The 25,551-nt window shown below is 35.6% G+C and overlaps 1 protein-coding gene and 2 long non-coding RNA genes across 3 annotated transcripts; all 3 read right to left on the minus strand.

Moving 5' to 3' along the window:
* Positions 1 to 1,601: 1,601 nt before the first annotated feature.
* On the minus strand, positions 1,602 to 5,337 carry LOC126890656 (uncharacterized). The gene is made up of 2 exons (XR_007700397.1): positions 3,046 to 5,337; positions 1,602 to 2,589 (listed from the first exon to the last, which is right to left on the minus strand). It is a non-coding gene; the product is annotated as an uncharacterized LOC126890656 (long non-coding RNA).
* Positions 5,338 to 8,804: 3,467 nt separating this feature from the next.
* LOC126889474 (uncharacterized) lies at positions 8,805 to 16,716 on the minus strand. The gene is made up of 2 exons (XM_050657794.1): positions 16,652 to 16,716; positions 8,805 to 9,967 (listed from the first exon to the last, which is right to left on the minus strand). The coding sequence occupies exon 2, from the start codon at positions 9,867 to 9,869 to the stop codon at positions 8,805 to 8,807; it is 1,065 nt and encodes a 354-aa protein (XP_050513751.1). The 5' UTR covers positions 9,870 to 9,967; positions 16,652 to 16,716.
* A 923-nt stretch (positions 16,717 to 17,639) lies between these two features.
* LOC126890657 (uncharacterized) lies at positions 17,640 to 19,443 on the minus strand. Its single transcript, XR_007700398.1, has 2 exons — positions 19,085 to 19,443; positions 17,640 to 18,628 (listed from the first exon to the last, which is right to left on the minus strand). It is a non-coding gene; the product is annotated as an uncharacterized LOC126890657 (long non-coding RNA).
* Between the last annotated feature and the right edge of the window lie 6,108 nt (positions 19,444 to 25,551).

A 25,551-nucleotide genomic window follows, 5' to 3' on the forward strand; every position in this document is an offset into this window, starting at 1 on the left:
CTGTTAACAACATTCTAATTGCAGCATATATGACTTTGATAACGAGAACTCATTGGACATAAAAGCAACATTATTTTTAATGAATTACATTTGTCTGATAGAGCTAAGCATTTTAAAATCCATAAAGATAACTTATTAGCACTAGCCAGCTTTCTATTCAACAACATATATTTCTTCTTTAACAACAAAATATATAAACAAAAAATAGGCACTTCCATATGGGAGGTTATGTGAGTTCTATTCTGACCTCATATGTTATGGATGATCTTTTAGATATAGTCGTCCCTGTTCTTCTAATCATAGTAACTTTTCTCAGGAAATACGTCGACGATATAATTTTAGCCCATATCAAAAGATATGATAAATGATCTCGTATAAGTAAATATTTAACGATTTCGGCCATCAATCAGTCCCACGGCTTGACACCAAATTAATTCGCAGCAATAACAACGTAATAATCACAGATTAGTATAGGAAACCTATTAGTTCCGGAAGATATAATATTAACCTCTACTGGTCATGTAAGCACAATAAAAAAATTAGTCTTATAAAATAAATGAAAAATCGATTCTTACAAATTGCCGATCAATCGGTCCATAATAAAAACTTAAAGGTACATATAGATATGCGCCCCACGCACTTCGTGCCGTGTGTGCGCTGCGCATTCGTTAGATTAGTACGTGGTGTCAAGTGGCGCACAACCGAAGCGCACACGGAGCACAACGATTTAACTTATGTCGGCGCCACAAAGCCTTAAAACTTCTTCATCCGTTCTTTCTAGACAATTCATAACCAAACATATTACTTACTAAACTACTATTCAGTACAGCAAATGATACATTATCCGTGGCACATAGCAACCCTAATCACACATCAAAAATATTAACCCTACAATAGACACAACTACTGACACCAAATTACCTCCATTTAAAAGCTTGAGATTACTATGTATTCATACAAGATCTAACACCGGAACTTACAAGAATTTTTAAGTCAGTGGTTGAGAACATAAAAATCGCTAATTACAGTTTTAACACTTATTAATTCCATATTCAACAAAGTTATAGCTAAAACTGAAACCTCTTTACTCTGGGTATAGAGATTTTTGAAGAGAAGAACTGAATAAAGATGGGTAAAATAAATGATAAGAGATTTAAGACGACAAGAAGAGGGGCTTAGCTCAGGAGAAAAAAAAAATTAAAAGGGCAGAGAGACACTAAATCTCAAGTGAGTATTCGGGCTAGCTTCAATATACCGAATATTGGCTTTGGAGATATGAGAAGAAAATTTGGTAATGAAATGATAGTAACTAGGAAGAAAATGAGACTGTTAATACAAAAATGGAAGGAAAATAGATCAGAATGCTAGAGATAAAATAATATTGAGTTACAACAAAGAAAGAAGAAGAAAAAAGGGCGCCAACTCGAACGAACAACTCGGCTCTCAGAACCAAGAAGTTGGACAGGTTCGAGATTTTGAAGTAACGAACAACGGGAACTCTATGACACTGGTTACAACCACCTGAAATACAAAATACTAAATACTGATCTTGTCTTGCTATGTTATATACTGGTAATACAGACTGAAATAAAACACCAACCTTAATACATACAAATATATTAATAACAAATGTTAAATACTAACAATTTACATATAACGCAACGTGATAACAGTGATAGTGGATGGGGAAAAGATCAAATAGGACCGCAAAGGCCACTTAACAAGCAATTATCCACTATCACTGGCCAAGCAAAGGTATTAAAATCAAAATCCAAAGCAAAAGTCCGTCAGAATAGCACTAAGTCCTTACAACTAAAAAGTTAGTAATTATTTCCTAAATTGAACTACGCTAGAGTGAGATCCACAACAAGAACGCTACGGTTACCAAAAATAATAAAGATCTCACCTAGCAAAAACACTAATAAGTAAATATATAATGAGTTATATAAATGAGTTATATAAATAAGTGATATAAATGAGTTGTATAAATGAGTTGGTCAGTTACTCTTTATATACAATGTAAAAACCTACAAGACATATTCCCTATTTGAAATCCGCGACAAACCTTTAACGACCCCTTCCCGATCAAATTTTTAAGCTACAATTATTATTTATAATGATTATTGAACAAGACCTAATTTTACTTATTGGAAACTACTACTTATATTAAATCAAAAAAAAACCAACGACCTAAAACCCTATCTATCAAGAAATATGTACCTAGTTTACCTCAATTGTATGCATACAAGAAGTTTACAGTGCAAGCAACTATAGAGTACCCAAAATATGTAAATAATAAGATTAAACAACTTATCTTAACCACAAGTCCTATTTAAAAAGGTCCAGATAGGAATGAATTTCCTCTTGGCACGGCAAAAACTAGTGGGCTGCTGTGGTGATAAATCCAATCCTGGATGTTGTGAAATAGGTACTATCTAATCCAATCAAAAGTAACTCTAGGGGTAACCCATACCCTAGCTGCTTACAGTAACTGGCACATATTTATATGATGGCACATTAAATGATGATCCAATCTATATAAATTGACTAGGCTAAGTGTCTATGTGACAAGTAGCTAAGGGACGGAATCTAAAATAAATTTTATCAATTTAATTACATTATTTATAACACTATGTGTAGACAGCAGAGGGTCACTGCACTGGAAACCAAAACAAAAAAACTCAGGTTAGGTATACATATGTCATGTCAAACTGAAACTAATTCAAATCATCAAATCAGACATGGCAGGGACATGCGCATGACATGTCTGATATTCGTTAAAACTTTTTTATATTATTACCTCAAAAAAACCTAGAGCAAAAAGTCTAATGAGAAATTGGAATTTAACTTTAGCACTAAAACATATGGCCTTGACTGTTCCTTTGCAAATGGAAATGAATATCCTTACCGTAATATAACTTATAATGTGACATTTAAATTATTTCTTAACTGAAATTAATATCTACAGATAACGAACGAGATATCTAGGATGGTGAATTTGATTTTATAATGAAGAAATAAAGAGAAATATATCAATATACTCACTTGAGCAAAGCAACACATCGGCGGTATTATAACCTTTTTCCTTTCTTGTAAATAAGTCTCCAGATATAACTACTGCTTGATTATTATTAGTATGGGTTATTGGCTGATGTTCGAGGTCTTTTAGTTATATATTTTCCCAATTTTGCCCAAACTCCGTCACCTAAGTAATGACGATGTGTTGCCTCTTTGTGAGTTCGTGACCAACTAAACTAGAAATCGACAATCATCGATTTTCTTTCTATTGGCGCGCCTGTGCACCGAAAAATCGTAGTTGGATCTTCGCGGGCGTCACCCAAGGTTTTTGTAGAGGGGTATATTTTAATCCAATTTTAATTAAAGTAATTTAATTAGTAGCGTGATCGCTACATTCTCCCTCTTCTCCAGCAAAAAAAGGAAAACTGTACAAGTTTCCTTTTTTTTTATTTTCCAAAACTAACTGACGCTAGGCGAACCTGAGGATGGACACGGTAAAGGAGAAACGTTGTGGTATAAAACCATAATTTTGGTAGGCTCAACAGCCATACTATTTGCTGAGGAGACAGAACAAAAATCAGGACGAAGTCATACAGACAGTATAGAGGCCACGCGAGATATCTTTAATGGTACTTGCAGAAAGTATAGAACATAGAAGGGATGTGTAACTAACCGACATACGTAACTGACTGACATAAGTTATTCAACAAGATAATTTACTTTAATTTAGTAAAACCAAAGATAGAGAAAAACAAATAATTACGCGTTAATCACTAACATTCTAAATATAATTATACAACCTTATAGAGTAAGTTAACTCTTAACACTACTTACTATCTACATTCTCAAGTGTTAGTAAACCCATGATTAAAACTAAATTACAGGTGTGTATTAACAACCCTTAACACAATATAACTAAGAACCATAAACAACAATTAACCTAAACGCATCCTATTAACTTTACCCAACATTGACACTAGAGCGAACAAATTCTATTAATCACCCCAGAATTCAATGAGGGACTAATTCATTAGGACCAGTTAAAACTACATTACTACAAACCTAAACATATATGATATGGTTCCGGATATCAACATCTAAAACTCAAGGTAAAAGATAATCCATAACGTCTACTTGCTTTCGTAGCGATAGGAAGACACAATCTAGGTAAAGATACTAGCAAGCGCACTATACGCACAGTATAGGGTATGCTAAAAGGTAAAGATACTGGCAAGCCCGCATCTACTCGTGGTAGAGGGTATGCACAAAAGTTAAAAGGTAATAAAAATCCTAACTGTAATACCTAAACTGTACTATTGACGTGGTCCAATTCTTTACTCACGACAAGCACAGAGAAGGACAAATTCTTAGGACTTTATAATAATCAAGATAAAGATAAGATATACATTCAATCAAGATATAGATAAGAGATAAACTCATCAAGGTAAAGGTACGAGATAAACTCAAACTAAAGGTAAAGATAAACTCACTTCAGGTAAAGGTAAAGATAAACTCACATCTACCTTTTCATATTTAAGGTAGAAGAACATCTACTAACATAATGCTCAGTAGGGAGACAAATAAGGTAACTCACATACTCACATCCACTAATCCAAGCAAGTGGTAGAGACAGGTAACCAAACTTAAAGTAATAAGATATGTTAAAACTCAAATCATTTAAAAGATAACAGCATAGGAGATGACAACCAAGTTAAACAGACTGACTTACTGCTGAATATCAGAACGATCCAATTCTACATGACACATTCTAATTTCAACCTAAGAGATACTCTAGGAACAACTTATAGATATTAATATATTTTTGAGCCAAGTGAAGTGCCCAAGTCCAGGGTGATCAGTCCTGAACCCACGCTAAACCCTGACACAGTAAGTAAGTGAATGCATAAGCTTTATGGCCATGGTCCACGAGCTCATGCAACCGTCAATCAAAGAAAATATTATAGAAACGGTTTCCTAACTATCCCTATAAATATCTATTTAACCCAGAATTCAAGATGGGGAAAATTCCCATTATCCATCCTGCACTCCTATGATATATAGTTTGGACTTTCAAGAGACAACCAACAGCAAAATGAACAAGTCCATAAACTAAGATATTAACCAACATTAAGATAAGATAATATAAGATAAAATAAGATAAAAGGCATAACAACAGATGTTAACCAGGTAAACAGAATAGATAAACAGATCATAAATAACAAACTGGCCCTCACAATTTAATCTTCATCTGAAGATGAACCATCTGAATTGTCAGACAAGTTATGTGGACCTACAGTCTTATCCTCAAGTAAATCTTTGACTTGAAACCTTCCTAGTTTCCTGCCGGTGGAAGTTTCCTTCAACTCATAAATCAAAGGGGAGATAACCTTAATAACAGTGCAAGGTATGTATTTTTGACACAACTTGGCAGATTGGAAATTCACTTTATCTGACTTGACAAAATTTTTCTTCAGAACGGAATCTCCGACTCTGAACGATAAGGCTCGCTTTCTCAGGTCATAACGGCACTTATTTCTGTCATAAGATGCTTTCAAACGTTTGCGAACATCCGCATATATGTCAGGAAGATGCTGAATATCTTCTAAGCGGTGTAACTTATCTGATATTGCAGGAAAATTAGTGGCATTTTCTGAGATTTTACCAAAATAATCACCAGAAAGAGGAACATGACGACCAAACATTAAGTACGATGGAGGACATTTGGTTATTTCGTGAGAAGAAGTCCTGATAGCTTGTACTATAGAGTGGATATGAGTATCCCAAGCTCTCTGATCAGGAAATGAATATGATCTTAAAGCAGTAACGATAGATTTGTTTACTCTTTCAGTATGATTAATTTGAGGATGATAGTTCGCATTGTACCAGATCTTTTGTACATTATATTTAGACATGAGATCACGAAAAGCCTTGGCTGTGAACTGGGGTCCATTATCGCAAGACACGATCTGTGGAACACCATAAATTAGGAAAACTTCATTCTCTAGATACTTGGTAATGGCTGAAGTAGTTGCTTTAGACATAGTATGCACCAAAGGAAATTTTGTAAAGTAATCAACAACTACTAAGGCATATTGAGCACCTTTATACGACCTAGGATAAGGACCAATAAGATCTAAAGATATAAGTTGGAATGGAAAATCAATCCGTCGATAACTACCCATTAAACCTGGTTGGGGAAGATTTGTCGACTTACACGTAGCACAAATTTTGCATCGAGCGAGATAACTACGAATAGTCTGATGCATCTTCGGCCAGTAATACAGTTCAGATATACGACAGAAAGTTTTGTAGAAGCCAAAATGAGCTGCAGTAGGATGGTCATGAAAAGTGGCCAAAACCTCTGCTCTATTTGCTGTTGGAACGACTATCTTCCATTCCGACATTCCAGTAAGGGCATCCATAGAACTTAACACATGTTTATACAACACACCATGCTCAACTTTAAAATCAGGAAATTTACCTGGAACATTCTGGACATCATACAACATTTTTTGATACCAGTCATCTGGTTGTAAAGTAGATAAATCTAACAAGTTAATATCAAAAGTTCTCGATAGTGCATCAGCGACTACTACACCTGCAGCTTTACGATGAACAATTTTATAATCATATTGTGCCAATTTTAAAATCCACCTAGCCAAACGAGGAGATGGGTTCTTCATACTCTGTAACCACACCAAACTACTATGGTCAGTTATGACCGTAAACGAACGACCTTCCAGAAAATATCTGAAATGTTCAATACCCGTAATTATAGCTAACAACTCTTTTTCGGTTGTAGTATAATTTTTCTGGGCTTTGTTTAATTTCCTGCTTGTATAGGCTATAGGGTGTTCCTCTCCATCGACAATTTGATAGAGTACACCACCCGATGCTGTGTTTGAACAATCAGTCATCAAATAGAAAGGCTTAGTGAAATCTGGGGCTACCATAACTGAGGAGTTGGTGAGAGCCTCCTTGATTTTAATGAAAGCTTCATTAGCTTCAGGAGTCCACACAATGTTTTGTCCCTTTTTCCTATTTTGAAGCAAATCAGTGATAGGGGACAACAAGGTAGAATAAGACTTAACAAACTTTTTATAATAGCCCACCATTCCTAACAATCGACGGACCTGGGTGGTATTTTTAGGCACAGGAAAATCACGAATAGCTGACACCTTGTCAGGGTCAGTATGTAAGCCATGAGAATCTACAACATATCCTAAAAACTTAATAGAATCACGACAAAAGCTGCTTTTATCCAAGTTAATCGTCAAATTTGCATCTTTTAGACGTTGGAACAACTGCTGCAGTACAGAGATATGAGTTTTGAAATCAGGAGTAATGACTAGAATATCATCAAGATAGTATTGACAAAAGGGATCTAGAGCAGGACCTATTACCAAATCCATTAATCTACACATAGTCTGTGGAGCAGAAACCAGACCAAAAGGCATTGTAGTGAACTGATACAATCCTTTGCCATTTACTGCAAAGGCAGTAAGCTTCTTACTCTCTTCGCTTAGTGGGATCTGTAGAAATGCCTTCTTAAAGTCGATAGATGAAATGTATTTCGCGTTCTGTAACTTAGTTAGGATGATATCTATACGAGGTATAGGATAAGCATCCCTGTTAACAGTTAGGCTGTTCAACTTACGTCCGTCGAAACAGACACGAAAAGTCCCGTCCTTCTTCTTCGTCAGCCAAAACGGACTACAAAAAGAAGACGAACTGGGCTCAATAATACCAAGCTTAAGCATTTCATCTACCTCCTTTACCAAGCTTTCATGCCAGGCTTGAGGCAAGGGATATTGGTATTGCCTGAAGGGCTTAGACGAACCCACATCAATGTGGTGTTCGATGAGGTGAGTTCTACCTAACTGATTCTTCGAAGAGCTAGAAGAGAATGATTTAATGACCTTATTCAACTGCTCTAACTCCTGAGCATTAAGTCTACTCATATCTTTACCTGCATCAACGCAAGAGATATTAAAAGAAGAGACAGATAACGAAAATTCAGAAAAATTCAATTCACTATTAAAAGTTTTCAGAAAATCCATCCCTAGGATAACTGAATTCTTAACAGAAGGTATAACAAAAAATGTAATCATCCTTTTACATGAACTAACAGAATTCTCAGTTGTAAACTGACCTAAGATTGGTTGGACCTGACCATCAGCTGTAGTCACTTGCAAACCCTCATCCATTCCTATCTTAACATTAGAATTCTGGAGAAATTCCAGACCTAAAGAACCTAAAATAGAGATATTGGACCCTGTGTCCAGTAAAGCTAAACAAGAATGTCCTAAGATAGATATTTCAAGGTATGGACGATTATCCTTGTTTTTTCTAACTAATAATGAATTAATGTCAATATCAATGAGGGAAGATAAGGGATTACTTGGAGAAACTACAGAAGAATCACAAAGGACATGGTCAACTAACGTCCTCTTTTCGGTTGGTATCTGCCGTTCCGTGGTCTTTTGTCTTTCGGTGGAGGTTGGGATGTTTGGGTGGTTGAGGCATGGGCCTCCTGACTCGAGAAACTGCTTCCTGGGTTTTGAGGATTTTCTAGGGTATTCCCTGTATTTTGATGAGGAGTGGGAGCCAGGGGAGACGACCCACTCCTTCTGTCGTTTCCCGAACAGAATTCGCACTCAAACTTACGGACTCCTTGATGTCAACACCCATAGCAAAACAACCCTCTCGGTTCAGAACAGTCAAAATACCCATGTCCTGGCTGACGACAATTCCAACAGGTAATTCTGGAGTTAAAAGTAGCGACATTACCAGACCGGGAATAAATTTGGCCTACCAGAATAGGAAGATTCCTGATTTCTGAAATTTGACCGACTTGGGACACTAGATATAGGTTCAGAAGACCACGACAAAACTTCTTCTAACCTCTTACATTTTTCTGTAAGATCAGCAATCGAGAGAATGTCAGTGAGTGCCAGACTAGGATGATAAGACGGCAACAAATTTTTCTTAATGATTCTCACTATATGGGACTCAGAAAGAGGGACTTCCAAACGTTTACACAAACTGACAACTTCATTGATGAAGATGGTGACTTTCTCCTGGGGAGCTTGTTTCCGGGATTTAATTTCGTCTAATAAGTTGTCTTCATAGTTGTAAGGAAGAAAATCAGACTTAAGTTTGGCAACTAACTCTTGCCATGAAGTAAAACTACCTCGATTATTGAGGTACCAAGTAAAGGCTGAATCCTTAAAAAGATCACCTGCTGATGAAAAGCACTCATCTTCACTGTTCCCACGCGCTAGACGCAGACATTCTATTTTCTCTAAGAAACTAACAACATTTTCATTCGAACCACCAGAAAAATGTACACCCCATTTATGAATTGGAGCTGACTTAAAGAAAGGAAATGAATTAACCGAAACACTAGGGTTATGAGGAGTGGAGTGAGCCTGTGGAGTTACTTTAAACTCAAGTTCTCCTTCCAGATTAAGTATCTTGAAGTTAAGAGACTTCTTGATGGCATCCTCTTCCTCGGTTACTGACTCTAACAAATGAACCCTACCTGAAACATGACCTAAACGGGAAGTCAAGCGACCATATAAAACATCACTATGGGAGCCAACAAAAGAGCTAATTTGGGTCTTCAAATCTGCAAGGGTAGCTTCTATTTCACGGACCTCATCACTAAAATTTAGTTGGAAAGCTGACAGAACAGCATGACTCCGATTTGCTGAAGCTTGCTTTAACGCACCTGTCAAAACGATCACTTTAGCCCTATCAGTAGTTAGCGATGGATCAGCTAACTGACGAATTTTCAACTCGTAATCCAATTCAGGGGTTGACAGATGTTCTGCCTTAAAAGATGCCATTACACACCACTGGGAAGTAAACACGAGAATGAGATAAAATGTAAGTAGGTAAAGTTTAACTTACTCTCTGTCCTCAAGTTAATGTTCTGAGTCGATACCTTGTAGCAGATGGATTTCTACTACAATATTTTATAAAAAATATCCATTAATTTTAATCCTATCCCAAGAAAAATATTAATTTTTCTAATATATTTTGCGAGTTTATATATCTTTAAAATTTCCAAGCCGCTCCTGTTCGCATTGTAAAGGTTAGGAAATTTCCTATTTATTTGTGTAGCAATAACCAACTACGTAGATTGTTATTGAAAACATCCATTATTCGAGAATGAATCCTCTAAAAGGTTCAGTGTTTTTCCTTTAAGTTTTGAGCGCTAAAAATCCCATGTTATTATTGGTCTGCATTTTGAAAGATCCTTGAGTTGTAGTTGACGATTGGTCAATAGTTTTGGCCGAACGATCGAGAAGAAATGCATCGTTTGGACGCGAGAGAGACGTGACGATGTAAAGTTAGTTCTAAAAGTACATCAGCTCTGTAAGCATCTTTTTGTTAGAACTCAAAAAGTCGCACTTTGCCGGCCAAAATGGTTTTCTTCTTATAGTAAAAGAACTAATGGATTTCTAACATGTCAAGGAATATAATGACAATAGTTTCACGGCATTTTAATGGATATATTATTGTGAAACAGTTCTATTGTTATGCAGTTTGATTTGCCGGTAAAAGAAGTGCGTGGTTTCCTGGTTCCTGTCCTTTATGTAGCTGTTGCTATTTTTATGATGTTTTGATTTGTTCATGTTCCAGTAAGAAATGCCCAGATGATATTATTTGGTATCGATTTTATCCAGTTTTGTAATGATTTGAATATCTTCCCCTCCCAGCCCCGTCTGAATGGAAAATTTTGAAGTTCCAAGTGTTGTGACATGGATTTTTGTTTTAACAAGGTATGATAATGTTTATTTTAAATAATTCACAAGTGGATATTATTGGTAAAGGTTTTACATAATTAAAAATGTTTGTTTTCAACATGGAAAATATATTATGTAAAGTAAATATTAGATGGCAGTGACATTTGACAGCCATGTCAAATTTTTGTTTTGGTACACTGCTAAAAATAAGGTTAAAAATTGTAAAATCATGTATTTTGTTATTATTATTCATTTCTGGTTTGAGAATGTGTCTATTCTCAATAAAAATAAAAAGGTATTAAGGTTTAAATAAACATTATAAAATGTACACATCTTTATTTCTGTAACCTCTTTATTTAAGAAAATTATTAACAGATATCTAATACAAGTGAATAAGTTTTAGAACAGAAGAAAATATAATGGCATAGAAGCCAAATGATGATAATTTGTAGCCCACTATAACCCCAATGAGGAATCTACGATGAATGTCCCCAGTTGCTTTCCAGTAAGTACTCGATATGAGAATTTGAGGATTTTTCAAACGGCGTCCCAATTTGTTTAAATAGTAGGAAAGTCCTCAAGTCTGTGTAAGTATCCTTTGCTTATTTGGTTATGTAGTTTAGTCTTCTTTAAACCCTCCTACCCCTCCCAACGAATCTACGACCTGCCACCGCACAAAAAATGAGCTGCCGTTCGCATGAAGGTTTGCGTGTCTGTTCCTTCTGCTAGCCCCATTTCTACCCCACAGTATCTCTATAGATAGTCTTTCCTTGTCCCCATAGAGCAGACATGTAAAACGCATCAAATTGCGCCCAACGTGTGGGGCTCAAAACGCTTCAAATGTCGCCCAACGTGTGAGGCCGATTCATTTTTCTGCCTCCTTCAGTATCCAGTAGTTGTCTTGTCCAGTTGAATGCTTCAGCTGGCCCCGACAACGTGGGGCGTGTTATTTCTACCCCCTGACCCCATTAGCATGTGCCCACTACCATGTCCTTTTAGCCTCCTTTCGGTCTCATTTGTACTACAACTGTTAGGCAGTGCCCGTCCCCTTGGGCAGCCGATCTCAGTTTGTGGTGCAGGTGTTTCCGATAACATGGAAGCTTGACTTTTGTCATATTTTGTGTACGCCCACTGTTACAAGTCTAGCTTGTAGACATGTTCAACTAGTAGTTAGCCTATCTACTAGTCCCCAATGTCTTTAGCCACCCCCCACTTAGTGTTACACTTGTAATACTTGTATCATACACCCTGAAGTTTGACCCGAGTAAATATCGCCCCAGTCTTTCCAAGTAGTTTAGCCCAGATTCCTCTTGTCTTGTCCCTAGAAACTGTTTCAAGTCTTTTAGTGCCCCCGAAACTGTTTCAGTCTTTTAGTTCCCACAAAAGAGCCCATTTTTATAAATTTTGTTTACGAATGTTAATAATTTTTCCAAAGAGGTGTAAGTATGTACACATTTTGTTGTGGTGTTGATTTGGTCATGCTGCTGATTGTATAGGCATGTACCATTTCATACATCATAGTGTATTTAACTTATAACCCCATATTATGTAAACCGTAGTATACTGGTATTGTATTTTATGTATCGTACAACAGAATAGTATGTTAAAAATTGTGACGTACTTACTATATTGTATTGATATTGTACCCATGATGAAAGCATTGGTTAAATTTTTTGGAAAATATTTATGAAATATATAGACAAACAGTTGAGTAAAAATAAAGTAAAAAATTTTTTTTAGAAAATTTTGGTAAAAAAAGTAACGTTAAAAATTTTTTTTAAAATTTTGCTAAAAGTTACAATTAAAATGTTTAGAATATTGAATCCACTTATAGAGTGAAAATATAACAATATGTTATATTTTTTTGCATGTATTCTTGTAGATCATCAGTTTTTTACAGAATAAACGTTTTTTGTGATTATTGATTTGGTCGTTTGAGTAGATGTGTGATAATAGTTGGTATGGTCCGTGTATGAGCTAATTCGGTATGGTCTGTGTGTGTAAGTCCCGTGATTTTCCAGCGAAGCCTATCTATATTTGGGTATATTATTGCCACAGGTTAGTTGGAGAAGTCATCCTTGAAGAAGTAACCCCATGAAGAAGTGAAGAGGGAAACCGTGGCGAGGCCCCTCCACTTATTAATGAAGAAGTAGACCCCTTGTTTTTTCAAGCAGCCAGGAGAAAAGCTATCACTTTTTGATTTGAAGATAGCGTACTCTGTCGACACTGTTTTGAAAAAAACCCTTGATATATGGATTTGTTCATGTTAGAAGTGAAAAAAAGTTACCCCTTGTAGAAGTCACCCCATGAAGAAGTGAAGAGGGAAACCGTGGAGAGGCCCCCCACTTCTGTGTTTTTTTCAAGCAGCCAGGAGAAAAGCTGTCACTTTTAGATTTGAAGATAGCGTTCTCTGTCGACACTGTTTGAGAATAACTGTCTTGAAGTGTAGAAGTTAGCCCCTGAAAAAGCCCCCCCCTTGTCTGTGTTGCCCCTTGTTTTTTTTTTTTTTTTGACTAATCTATCTTTGTAGGTGTCAAAAGGATGCCAGAGGTTAGTTAAAAAGAGCCCGTGAAGTAGTAGTTGAAGTCTCCCCCCCCAGTGAAGTAGTTGAAGTCCCCCCGTGAATGAAGTATGTCTTTTTGTATCTGACATGTCACAAGTGTAATACTCGTGATGAAGGAAGTGTTGTTCAGCTATCTGTGAACACTTTCATTAGTAGTCGGAGCAAGAAATGTCTTATCCCGTGTGAGCTCATATAGGAACCAAATTTCAATATTGTTTGTGTTTGTAAGCCCCTGAGTATATCTAGAAGTCAAAAAGTATGTTGTTGTCTGTTTGTTTGTCTATCCCTGTTTTGTCTGGAAGTTTTAGAGCCCATTGTCTGTTGTCCCGTGTTGTCTATTAGCCCGTGTTGTCTATTAGCCCGTGTTGTCTATTAGCCCGTGTTGTCTATTAGCCCGTGTTGTCTATTAGCCCGTGTTGTCTGTTAGCCCGTGTCCGTGCTGGAGTTTGATTTTTTTTGGCGAATAGTTAGTTGACCTCTCTTCTCTTTGTTGATTGAAAGTAGGCCAAGAGCAGAAGCTGTGACAAGGCTGGTGAGGTTAGGATCTGGCCGCGTTGAGTACAGGTGAAGCTTGCTTTCGGTCGATAAATGGAAGCGGTTGTTCGTCAGAACTGTCATACTTTCCAATGTCCCTTTGGTCTTCCCCTTGCGTGTTGCTTTCATCCCCTGTTTTGAAAAAGTAGCCCCCCGTTTTGAAAAATAAAGTCCACCCCCAGTCTTGAGAAATGAAATGCCCCCAGTTTTGAAAAGTAAGTCTATCCCCAGTTTTGAAAAGTAAAGCCCAACCCCCCTGTCTTGAAAAATGAAGTCTATCCCCTGTTTCGAAAAGTGAAGTGTAGCCCTGTTTTGAAAATGAAGTCTTTCCCCAGCTTGTGATTTGAAAATGAGAGAGTTGTCTAGTGAACGTTCATGAAAGGTTCTTATGTCCTGGATTGGACTGTTGATTGAAAACGTAATGATGTAGTGTTCTCTATATCATATGTTGCGTTCATTTCCCTTAGTCTTGTTTAAAAAGTTTGATATCCTGTTTGAACCCAGTATACTAGTCTTTTTGGTCTTTTGTTGTTGTCACACATACCCCCTCCCCCTTGTTAGTCTTGTTTTGATTTTAGCCCTTGTTGTTGTCATATACCCCTTTGTCTAGCCCTGTCTTGTTTGAATGAGTTGTTGAAGTAAGTTGTTGGTGAGATTTTGTCTCACTGAGGTGTTTAGACTGGATTGTCTAAATCCTCGTTTTGCAGAACCGTTGCCGAAATGTCCCGTGAAACTCGCTAGGTGTTAGCAGAGTTTGGGCAGATGTTTATCTGTCAAACATCAACTTTTTAGTTTTTGTGAACCGCTCGCGGTTAGGCAACGAGGTGACAAGGCTGTGTCTGCCCTGGTATGTCACTTGTGTTACTGCTGTGGATGTCAGCGAGGTCCACACAGGGCACAAGATTATTTCTTTCCCAAGACACAGAAACTCTTATCACCTACAGTTCTTATTAGAGTCTTAACATTTAAGTCTACTCGACTTTAAAGAGTCTGGCGATTGATGGCACGCTAGCCCATTCCCTAATGATGTTTTGTTTTTGTTTAATCCCCATTAGCCATTATTTAAATATTTTGGTATTGTTGTCCTGTCACACCCAAGAAGTCAATGTTGGATTTTTGTAGTTATCGAAAACTGAATTGGTAATCCAGTTTCCTCTCTTCCGAGGAGGCTATTGTAGCAGATGGATTTCTACTACAATATTTTATAAAAAATATCCATTAATTTTAATCCTATCCCAAGAAAAATATTAATTTTTCTAATATATTTTGCGAGTTTATATATCTTTAAAATTTCCAAGCCGCTCCTGTTCGCATTGTAAAGGTTAGGAAATTTCCTATTTATTTGTGTAGCAATAACCAACTACGTAGATTGTTATTGAAAACATCCATTATTCGAGAATGAATCCTCTAAAAGGTTCAGTGTTTTTCCTTTAAGTTTTGAGCGCTAAAAATCCCATGTTATTATTGGTCTGCATTTTGAAAGATCCTTGAGTTGTAGTTGACGATTGGTCAATAGTTTTGGCCGAACGATCGAGAAGAAATGCATCGTTTGGACGCGAGAGAGACGTGACGATGTAAAGTTAGTTCTAAAAGTACATCAGCTCTGTAAGCATCTTTTTGTTAGAACTCAAAAAGTCGCACTTTGCCGGCCAAAATGGTTTTCTTCTTATAGTAAAAGAACTAATGGATTTCTAACATGTCAAGGAATATAATGACAATAGTTTCACGGCATTTTAATGGATATATTATTGTGAAACAGTTCTATTGTTATGCAGTTTGATTTGCCGGTAAAAGAAGTGCGTGGTTTCCTGGTTCCTGTCCTTTATGTAGCTGTTGCTATTTTTATGATGTTTTGATTTGTTCATGTTCCAGTAAGAAATGCCCAGATGATATTATTTGGTATCGATTTTATCCAGTTTTGTAATGATTTGAATATCTTCCCCTCCCAGCCCCGTCTGAATGGAAAATTTTGAAGTTCCAAGTGTTGTGACATGGATTTTTGTTTTAACAAGGTATGATAATGTTTATTTTAAATAATTCACAAGTGGATATTATTGGTAAAGGTTTTACATAATTAAAAATGTTTGTTTTCAACATGGAAAATATATTATGTAAAGTAAATATTAGATGGCAGTGACATTTGACAGCCATGTCAAATTTTTGTTTTGGTACACTGCTAAAAATAAGGTTAAAAATTGTAAAATCATGTATTTTGTTATTATTATTCATTTCTGGTTTGAGAATGTGTCTATTCTCAATAAAAATAAAAAGGTATTAAGGTTTAAATAAACATTATAAAATGTACACATCTTTATTTCTGTAACCTCTTTATTTAAGAAAATTATTAACAGATATCTAATACAAGTGAATAAGTTTTAGAACAGAAGAAAATATAATGGCATAGAAGCCAAATGATGATAATTTGTAGCCCACTATAACCCCAATGAGGAATCTACGATGAATGTCCCCAGTTGCTTTCCAGTAAGTACTCGATATGAGAATTTGAGGATTTTTCAAACGGCGTCCCAATTTGTTTAAATAGTAGGAAAGTCCTCAAGTCTGTGTAAGTATCCTTTGCTTATTTGGTTATGTAGTTTAGTCTTCTTTAAACCCTCCTACCCCTCCCAACGAATCTACGACCTGCCACCGCACAAAAAATGAGCTGCCGTTCGCATGAAGGTTTGCGTGTCTGTTCCTTCTGCTAGCCCCATTTCTACCCCACAGTATCTCTATAGATAGTCTTTCCTTGTCCCCATAGAGCAGACATGTAAAACGCTTCAACCTATACCAGCAATGTTTATTTGTTTGGTCCAGTCGTGAAATCCGATGAAATGTACTGCTACGCTCCCGATAAACCTAAAATTTAATAATACTTTTAATTCAACGTAGTGATTCACTATTAATGCTACTCCGGACTTGTAAACATCGATGAGATTGTTAAATTCAAGATATTTAAATTTTTAATTTTAACTTAATTTATTATTAATACCAAAATAGTTCTTTAACCAATCAAAACAAAGCGATTTATTCAGTCAACACAGTATACTATAGCAAAACAAGTTTATACAAGATATAGATATAAGATAATCTCCAAAAAAAACCAAATTGAAGTACAAAACTCAACGTCAAAGTGAAAATCTACCAAACCCAATCACTGAAATCACCAAGATAAAAACCAAAAATTAAAGAAAATATTTTTAAAGCCAGAAATGTAAAAGAAGCCACACGTTGGGTCTAGCCAATTGAAACCTCTTTACTCTGGGTATAGAGATTTTTGAAGAGAAGAACTGAATAAAGATGGGTAAAATAAATGATAAGAGATTTAAGACGACAAGAAGAGGGGCTTAGCTCAGGAGAAAAAAAAAATTAAAAGGGCAGAGAGACACTAAATCTCAAGTGAGTATTCGAGCTAGCTTCAATATACCGAATATTGGCTTTGGAGATATGAGAAGAAAATTTGGTAATGAAATGATAGTAACTAGGAAGAAAATGAGACTGTTAATACAAAAATGGAAGGAAAATAGATCAGAATGCTAGAGATAAAATAATATTGAGTTACAACAAAGAAAGAAGAAGAAAAAAGGGCGCCAACTCGAACGAACAACTCGGCTCTCAGAACCAAGAAGTTGGACAGGTTCGAGATTTTGAAGTAACGAACAACGGAAACTCTATGACACTGGTTACAACCACCTGAAATAAAAAATACTAAATACTGATCTTGTCTTGCTATGTTATATACTGGTAATACAGACTGAAATAAAACACCAACCTTAATACATACAAATATATTAATAACAAATGTTAAATACTAACAATTTACATATAACGCAACGTGATAACAGTGATAGTGGATGGGGAAAAGATCAAATAGGACCGCAAAGGCCACTTAACAAGCAATTATCCACTATCACTGGCCAAGCAAAGGTATTAAAATCAAAATCCAAAGCAAAAGTCCGTCAGAATAGCACTAAGTCCTTACAACTAAAAAGTTAGTAATTATTTCCTAAATTGAACTACGCTAGAGTGAGATCCACAACAAGAACGCTACGGTTACCAAAAATAATAAAGATCTCACCTAGCAAAAACACTAATAAGTAAATATATAATGAGTTATATAAATGAGTTATATAAATAAGTGATATAAATGAGTTGTATAAATGAGTTGGTCAGTTACTCTTTATATACAATGTAAAAACCTACAAGACATATTCCCTATTTGAAATCCGCGACAAACCTTTAACGACCCCTTCCCGATCAAATTTTTAAGCTACAATTATTATTTATAATGATTATTGAACAAGACCTAATTTTATTTATTGGAAACTACTACTTATATTAAATCAAAAAAAAAACCAACGACCTAAAACCCTATCTATCAAGAAATATGTACCTAGTTTACCTCAATTGTATGCATACAAGAAGTTTACAGTGCAAGCAACTATAGAGTACCCAAAATATGTAAATAATAAGATTAAACAACTTATCTTAACCACAAGTCCTATTTAAAAAGGTCCAGATAGGAATGAATTTCCTCTTGGCACGGCAAAAACTAGTGGGCTGCTGTGGTGATAAATCCAATCCTGGATGTTGTGAAATAGGTACTATCTAATCCAATCAAAAGTAACTCTAGGGGTAACCCATACCCTAGCTGCTTACAGTAACTGGCACATATTTATATGATGGCACATTAAATGATGATCCAATCTATATAAATTGACTAGGCTAAGTGTCTATGTGACAAGTAGCTAAGGGACGGAATCTAAAATAAATTTTATCAATTTAATTACATTATTTATAACACTATGTGTAGACAGCAGAGGGTCACTGCACTGGAAACCAAAACAAAAAAACTCAGGTTAGGTATACATATGTCATGTCAAACTGAAACTAATTCAAATCATCAAATCAGACATGGCAGGGACATGCGCATGACATGTCTGATATTCGTTAAAACTTTTTTATATTATTACCTCAAAAAAACCTAGAGCAAAAAGTCTAATGAGAAATTGGAATTTAACTTTAGCACTAAAACATATGGCCTTGACTGTTCCTTTGCAAATGGAAATGAATATCCTTACCGTAATATAACTTATAATGTGACATTTAAATTATTTCTTAACTGAAATTAATATCTACAGATAACGAACGAGATATCTAGGATGGTGAATTTGATTTTATAATGAAGAAATAAAGAGAAATATATCAATATACTCACTTGAGCAAAGCAACACATCGGCGGTATTATAACCTTTTTCCTTTCTTGTAAATAAGTCTCCAGATATAACTACTGCTTGATTATTATTAGTATGGGTTATTGGCTGATGTTCGAGGTCTTTTAGTTATATATTTTCCCAATTTTGCCCAAACTCCGTCACCTAAGTAATGACGATGTGTTGCCTCTTTGTGAGTTCGTGACCAACTAAACTAGAAATCGACAATCATCGATTTTCTTTCTATTGGCGCGCCTGTGCACCGAAAAATCGTAGTTGGATCTTCGCGGGCGTCACCCAAGGTTTTTGTAGAGGGGTATATTTTAATCCAATTTTAATTAAAGTAATTTAATTAGTAGCGTGATCGCTACAAAACACCTACAGACCATTTATCCAACATTGTTTATTATATTCCTTGTGGAGGTTGCAACATTGCAACAAACAGTATATTGGCCAAACTAACAGATGCCTAAAAAGTCGTATCACTTCCCACAAGAGTCACACTATGCAAAACACGTACGTGATGAACAACATAATACAATAAATTAGAGCGAAACCAAAATCCTTGTAATGGAAAATGATCTCAATAACAGACTCTTCCGCGAAATGGAATTTATCTCTCGAACGGATAATTTTATAAATACGAAATCAGATGTCGAGCATCTGAGAGAGATTTATGCTTACTTACTACACCTAAAAAAAACATAACACAAAATATAATAATAAATTTCTCAAATAAATTATAACAGGTATAGCTAATTTTAAACTCAATTACAAATAAGCTTCTGTGACATAAACTACATGGAACTAATTGAAGCGCTTATTGTATAAAGGGTATAAGTCCACAAAACTTAGTTTTGCGAAAAACGGAAAAAACTATTTAGTTTAGAAACTTGATGATCTATCACATTTTGTTCTACATATGAAATGTAGAAGGAGACTAGTGTGACCTGTGATACAGAAAACTTGGCTTTGAAAACGATTAAGGCCAAAAAGTCGTTTTTAAAGGCTGAGACTTGATTCCTTTATACAATCAATGAATACAAGCTGAAATGGTGCTGCTTCTCTACAGGTAAATCATTAATTTATTTATAAAAAAAGGTTTATTATTACAAACAAGACCTAAAATACATCGTAAGACTAACTAACGTAAGCTAATCGAAGTAATAAAATAAACGACAAAGTGCAACAAACGATGGTGACGCCATAAGAATTATTGTATAAAGTTAATCAGTCCCAGACTAGTTCCCTTTATACGCTCAACAAAAATTTTATCATCATGCGATATTTTGCCATATTTTGTGTACGGCGAGAGATACAAATTTCCTTTATAGACTCGTCGATCCGTCGACGTTGGTTTAACAAAATGTATATCTCACTTTAATTTCGTACGGAAGTGGACTTATTCCCTTTATACAATAAGCGATTCAATTACATCTGCTCACGTGAAACACTCAGGAACATTCGATATTTGCTATTTCTGGTACTTAACCTTATTGACAGTCGGTCAACTACTTAAATCTTTTTGTTTTGATTTTAATATATATTGTGTTCGTCCTTATATTAATGTGAAAGTAAATTATACAAAAATTTCTAAACCAACGTACGTGTCGACTCAAGCAGCAACCCACACTGCATCCATACTTAATGTTAATACAGATCACACTTCCGTTAACTTCCATCAAGTAAGCTATATAATAACTAAGAATTTTATTATCAAATTGTACCATGCTCAATAATCGTGGCTGTCATCCAATGATGCCAATTAAAATTGGCAAAATAAAATGAACTATTGAATAAAGTACAAACTGGTTCTCAATCAGCTGTATCCCGAAGTAAAATATTTAAAAAAATGTCCCCATTTTAGTGCCCGGAGTGGAGCATAAACTTATATTATTATAGTTGTTTATCTGTTATGAAATACCATATTATAATATAGCAATTGAGTATAATATAGCAAGTTCAGAGTTTTTCCACTGTGAAATGCTTTGTTGTTGTTATTGCATATACTTTTTAAAAACACATCCTCTATGAGTGCGCCAATGAACAAAATAAGCAGTAAACAAACCGCTAGCCTAGCAGTTATGACAGGAGTTACGAGCAAAACTTATTAAAGAATAAATAATAAACGAGGTAAACAGGGAGAACCAAAACGAATCAATATTTGGCTTACAAGTTTTTGAAACGTTTCGAACAGAAACTATATTATTACCTGTAAAATTATTCGGTTTAATAATGTATATACCGACCTATTGATTTTATTTAAAGGACTTAACCACTAAAAGTAATAATGGAATAAAAAGTTGTATAACGCTTCTGTTCAGAACTGAGCATTTACGTTTTATAAAATTTTAGTAACTTGACTGTAACCTTAAAATGTATTACACTGAAATGCCAAATACTAAAATATCAAGAGCAGACGCTTTTATATTATTTTCGGAACAAAATGCTACGAAATATATTGCTAAGGAAAATTGTTGTATGCCGACGTTATATTGGATTATAACATGTCGAACGGAGGTGTAGATACCTGTGATCAAATGAAGGAAAATATTCCGTTTCTAGAATCACCAGAAGGTGACCATTGTGTTTATTTTTTACCTTCTTCGATATAGCCGGAATACATGCTCAGGTTAGTTTTAAAGCAAATCAAATAATAAACCTATCAAGCGGAGAACCTTTCTTAAGAATCTCGCATTTCGTCTAATAGAGAAGCAGCACACTGAACGTGCTCACTTCATTTCCCTCCCAAGACATGAGATATTTGAATTTTTCTTGAAAAGTTCAAAAAATCGGCTGAAGAAGAATACGCAGTACGTCAGCTAAAAAAGAAAATGGTGTACGTGTTGTAATAGATCTAAAGGTTAAGTTGATAAAAGAAGGCACATATTTGTATCATGTTTGTAAGGAACATTCATAAGATGTTATAGTTTGTTTTAGTTGTGAAAAAAAAACAAAATAATCAAAGTAACTTAGAGTGATTTATGTAACGGATTTCTGGACACAGAATTTTAGAGTTTTGACAGATACATTGGTATGTCTTATTTTATGTTTTATTCATTATGTTTAAATTAGTTTTACCCACATAGGGCTTCTCATTCACAGTCATTTGTTTCCAGTTTCTGTCATGTGTCACATAATATTAATATAAGTATCTACGTCATACGTTATTGATATCTATATCTACCAATGATACAAACCAAAGACGTTCAACAACTCAATGTATCGATTTGCGTGTAAAGATTAAAATGCTTTGTAGAAATGCTTACAATGAGTGTCCCTGTTTAGGATTTTGTCCTCTTCAGGGTTTGTGGTAAATGTATTGTGACGAAAAAGTGGTCGCAAAAACAAACAGTCCGCAAAACGCACTGGCGTAAGTGTGGTGTTCCTGGTGTTCCTGGGTTATGCCGGACGGTGGTGACCAGAAGGCTAAGAGACAACAGAGACGAAAGTTTGATGGAGTTGATGTTGGTTCCATTGACATTTACGTGTACTGTCCGTGCTTTGCCCTCGACCACCCCTCTAGAAACCATTGTACGCCAACTGGTAGAACCAGCGGCCCTCGTCGGCGGTCAAGAGGTGGTTTTGAGCGCAGCGTGGACAGTGAGCGTTCGAGTGATGACGTATGACGTGTCCAAAGACGTACGACGTAGCTATATTAATATTATGTGACACATGACAGAAGCTCGAAACAAATGACAATCGGTGAAAAGCCCTATTTAGAAGTATCATGCTTTTAATGTTAAATATACTAGTAATCACAGTAGAAAGCTTAAAATGCATTAATTATGAACATTATCGTAGACTTGTTTAACACAGTGTTCAAAACAGGAAACATACCTAAATAATGGTTACTCTCCGCCTTCTGAGCTATCCCTAAAAATACAAACGCTAAATATTTCAGTGAATACAGAACAATATCATTAATAAGTCACATTCTCAAATTATTCTTTAAAATGATACATGGTCGTATAAATAAAAATCTGGAAGAAGGAATAGATGATAGTCAGTTTGGGTTCAGAAACGGACTAAGAACCAGAGAGGAGATATTTGCTTTTAATGTGTTAGCTCAAATTAATATGCTTGGATAAGAATATGGATGTACAAATGTACATACTTGTTACGTTAATTTTGAGAAAGAATTTGACAAAGCAAGACATGGAAAATTAGTCTAAAACACAGACAAAGGGGGCCAACGAATAATAAAACTTTACTGGAGACAAAGAGCACAAATTTTAATAGATAACGAACCAAGTCCAGAAATTGAAATCAGCAGAAGAGTTAAGAGGCCTCCGTTGCTCTTTAATGTATATAGTGAAGCCATTTTTAAAGAAGCATTACTATCTAAGAACTAAGGAATGATAATTAACGGAAGATCTATTAACAACAAAAGATATGAAGATGGCACCTTGATTATGGCAAGCTCTGAACTGAAAGTAAGAGCTTTGAGATGCTACGTGTTCTCGATACTGCAATATGTACTTGAAAGCTGGACATTAAAATAATAACAGATAAATAAACTACAGTCATTTGAAATGTGGTGTTACAGAAGGTTGATTAGAATAGTATGGACACATAAGAAAACGAACACGAGCGAAATAATAAACATAATAAAAATAAGAAAGTTATAACATCTGGAAAACGTAATGAGAGTATAGCGATATGAATTGCTAAACGCTGATAATACAGGGAAAGATAAGAGCAGAAGGATTATAGGAAGAATGAGAGTGTCGTGGTTGAAGAATTTAAGGCACTGGTTTAAATGCAGTTCTACAGAACTCTTCACATCAGCAGTAGATAGAGTAAAGATAGTGATGATGATATCCAACCTACGATTAGAAGACGGCACTTAAAGAAGAAGAACCCTGGTTTCGTTGTTTTATGGTGAACTTGGTTCACCACGTGTCCGGTCATATTATTTTCCATGGCGCGCTCGCCCAAGGGGTAAAAAGCATTTTGTTTAACTTAGGCCGGTCATCCTTTGGATGCGTTTTCGTCCGAATTATTTTCGTTAGAAATTGGAGGAATAATTTCGTCAGATTTCGCATATGTGGTATCGTCCACTTGACAAGTTTTCGCATTGTACGAAGTCAGCCGTATGTAGTGATTTATTAAATAAGCATACTAAAATAATTATCAATAATATGGATCATTTTCTTTTGGAAAATAGTTATCTTCTTAGACGGCGATTAAAATTAAAAAGAAAAAAGTGTTGGGTTAATGATTGATATATTAGCAAAACGAAAAGAATTCGGAGAATTTCATCATTTATATGATGATTTGAAGAAGGCCGAGAAAAAGTTTTTTGAATACTATCGCATGAATCAGGATACATTTAACTATATTTTAGATGCCATAAGAGAACCAATACAAAAAATTTCGAATTTCCGTGAGACTATTTTACCAGAAGAACGATTGAGTGTGACTCTAAAGTTAGTTATAAATACAATAGTTCCAACATTTTCAATTTTATTATTTAAAAATACTGTTATGACAGTTCCGTAGATTGTTCCTACATAGAAAGAGTCCCTCGACGTGAAAGAAGAAGTAGTCACGTACGAGAATATTCTAGATGTCACCAGACATTTCTGGGTTATTCCATGACATCCAGAATATTCTCGTACGTGACTACTTCTTCTTTCACGTCGAGGGACTCTTTCTATGTAGGAACAATCTACGGAACTGTCATAACAGTGCTCCCTCCTTTATAGTTATTCGCCTCGAATAACTGGTCTATCAGGGTCTGGTTGAAGCCAACAGGGTGGATCAGTTCCATGATATGGGGCTAATCTCTCAATGTGAACTACCTTGGGTTTACTTCTCGCTGAAAACTGGATGCGGTAGACCAGATCATTTATTTTCTTTAAGACGGTGTACGGGCCTTCCCAGTTTCGTTGAAGTTTCGGACAAAGTCCTTTCTTGCGTGTGGGATTGTATAGCCATACTGGATCACCTCTTTCGAAAGTTGTCCCTGTAGCTTGCACATCGAACCTGGACTTGGCTTTATCACTTTGAAGCTTCAAACTTTTACGAGCAAATTCGTGGACTTTTTCCAGTTTTTCTCTTAAGCTTTCTAGGTATGTCAGGGATGAAGGTCCTTCTTCACAGGTAGGCAATTTTCCGAAAATAAGATCTTGAGGAAGCTTCATTTCTCTTCCGGTGATCATCATTGATGGAGAATAACCGGTTGCTTCATGTTCAGAACTTCTGTAGGCTAACAGGAATAGAGGTATTAGGGTATCCCAATCTTTTTGATTATCAGCAACAAACATTGAGAGGTATTGACAAATAGTTCTATTATGTCTTTCGATCATTCCGTCTGATTGTGGGTGGAGAGGCGTAGTTCGAGTTTTCTTAATACCCAAGATTTTCATTAATTCTTGCCATAATTCGGATTCAAAATTTCGTCCCTGATCAGAATGCAACTCTAAAGGAACTCCATGTCTTGATACGACGTGTGTTATGAATGCTT

The sequence above is a fragment of the Diabrotica virgifera genome, chromosome 8 (assembly GCF_917563875.1).
Source record: "Diabrotica virgifera virgifera chromosome 8, PGI_DIABVI_V3a".
NCBI lineage: Eukaryota > Metazoa > Arthropoda > Insecta > Coleoptera > Chrysomelidae > Diabrotica > Diabrotica virgifera.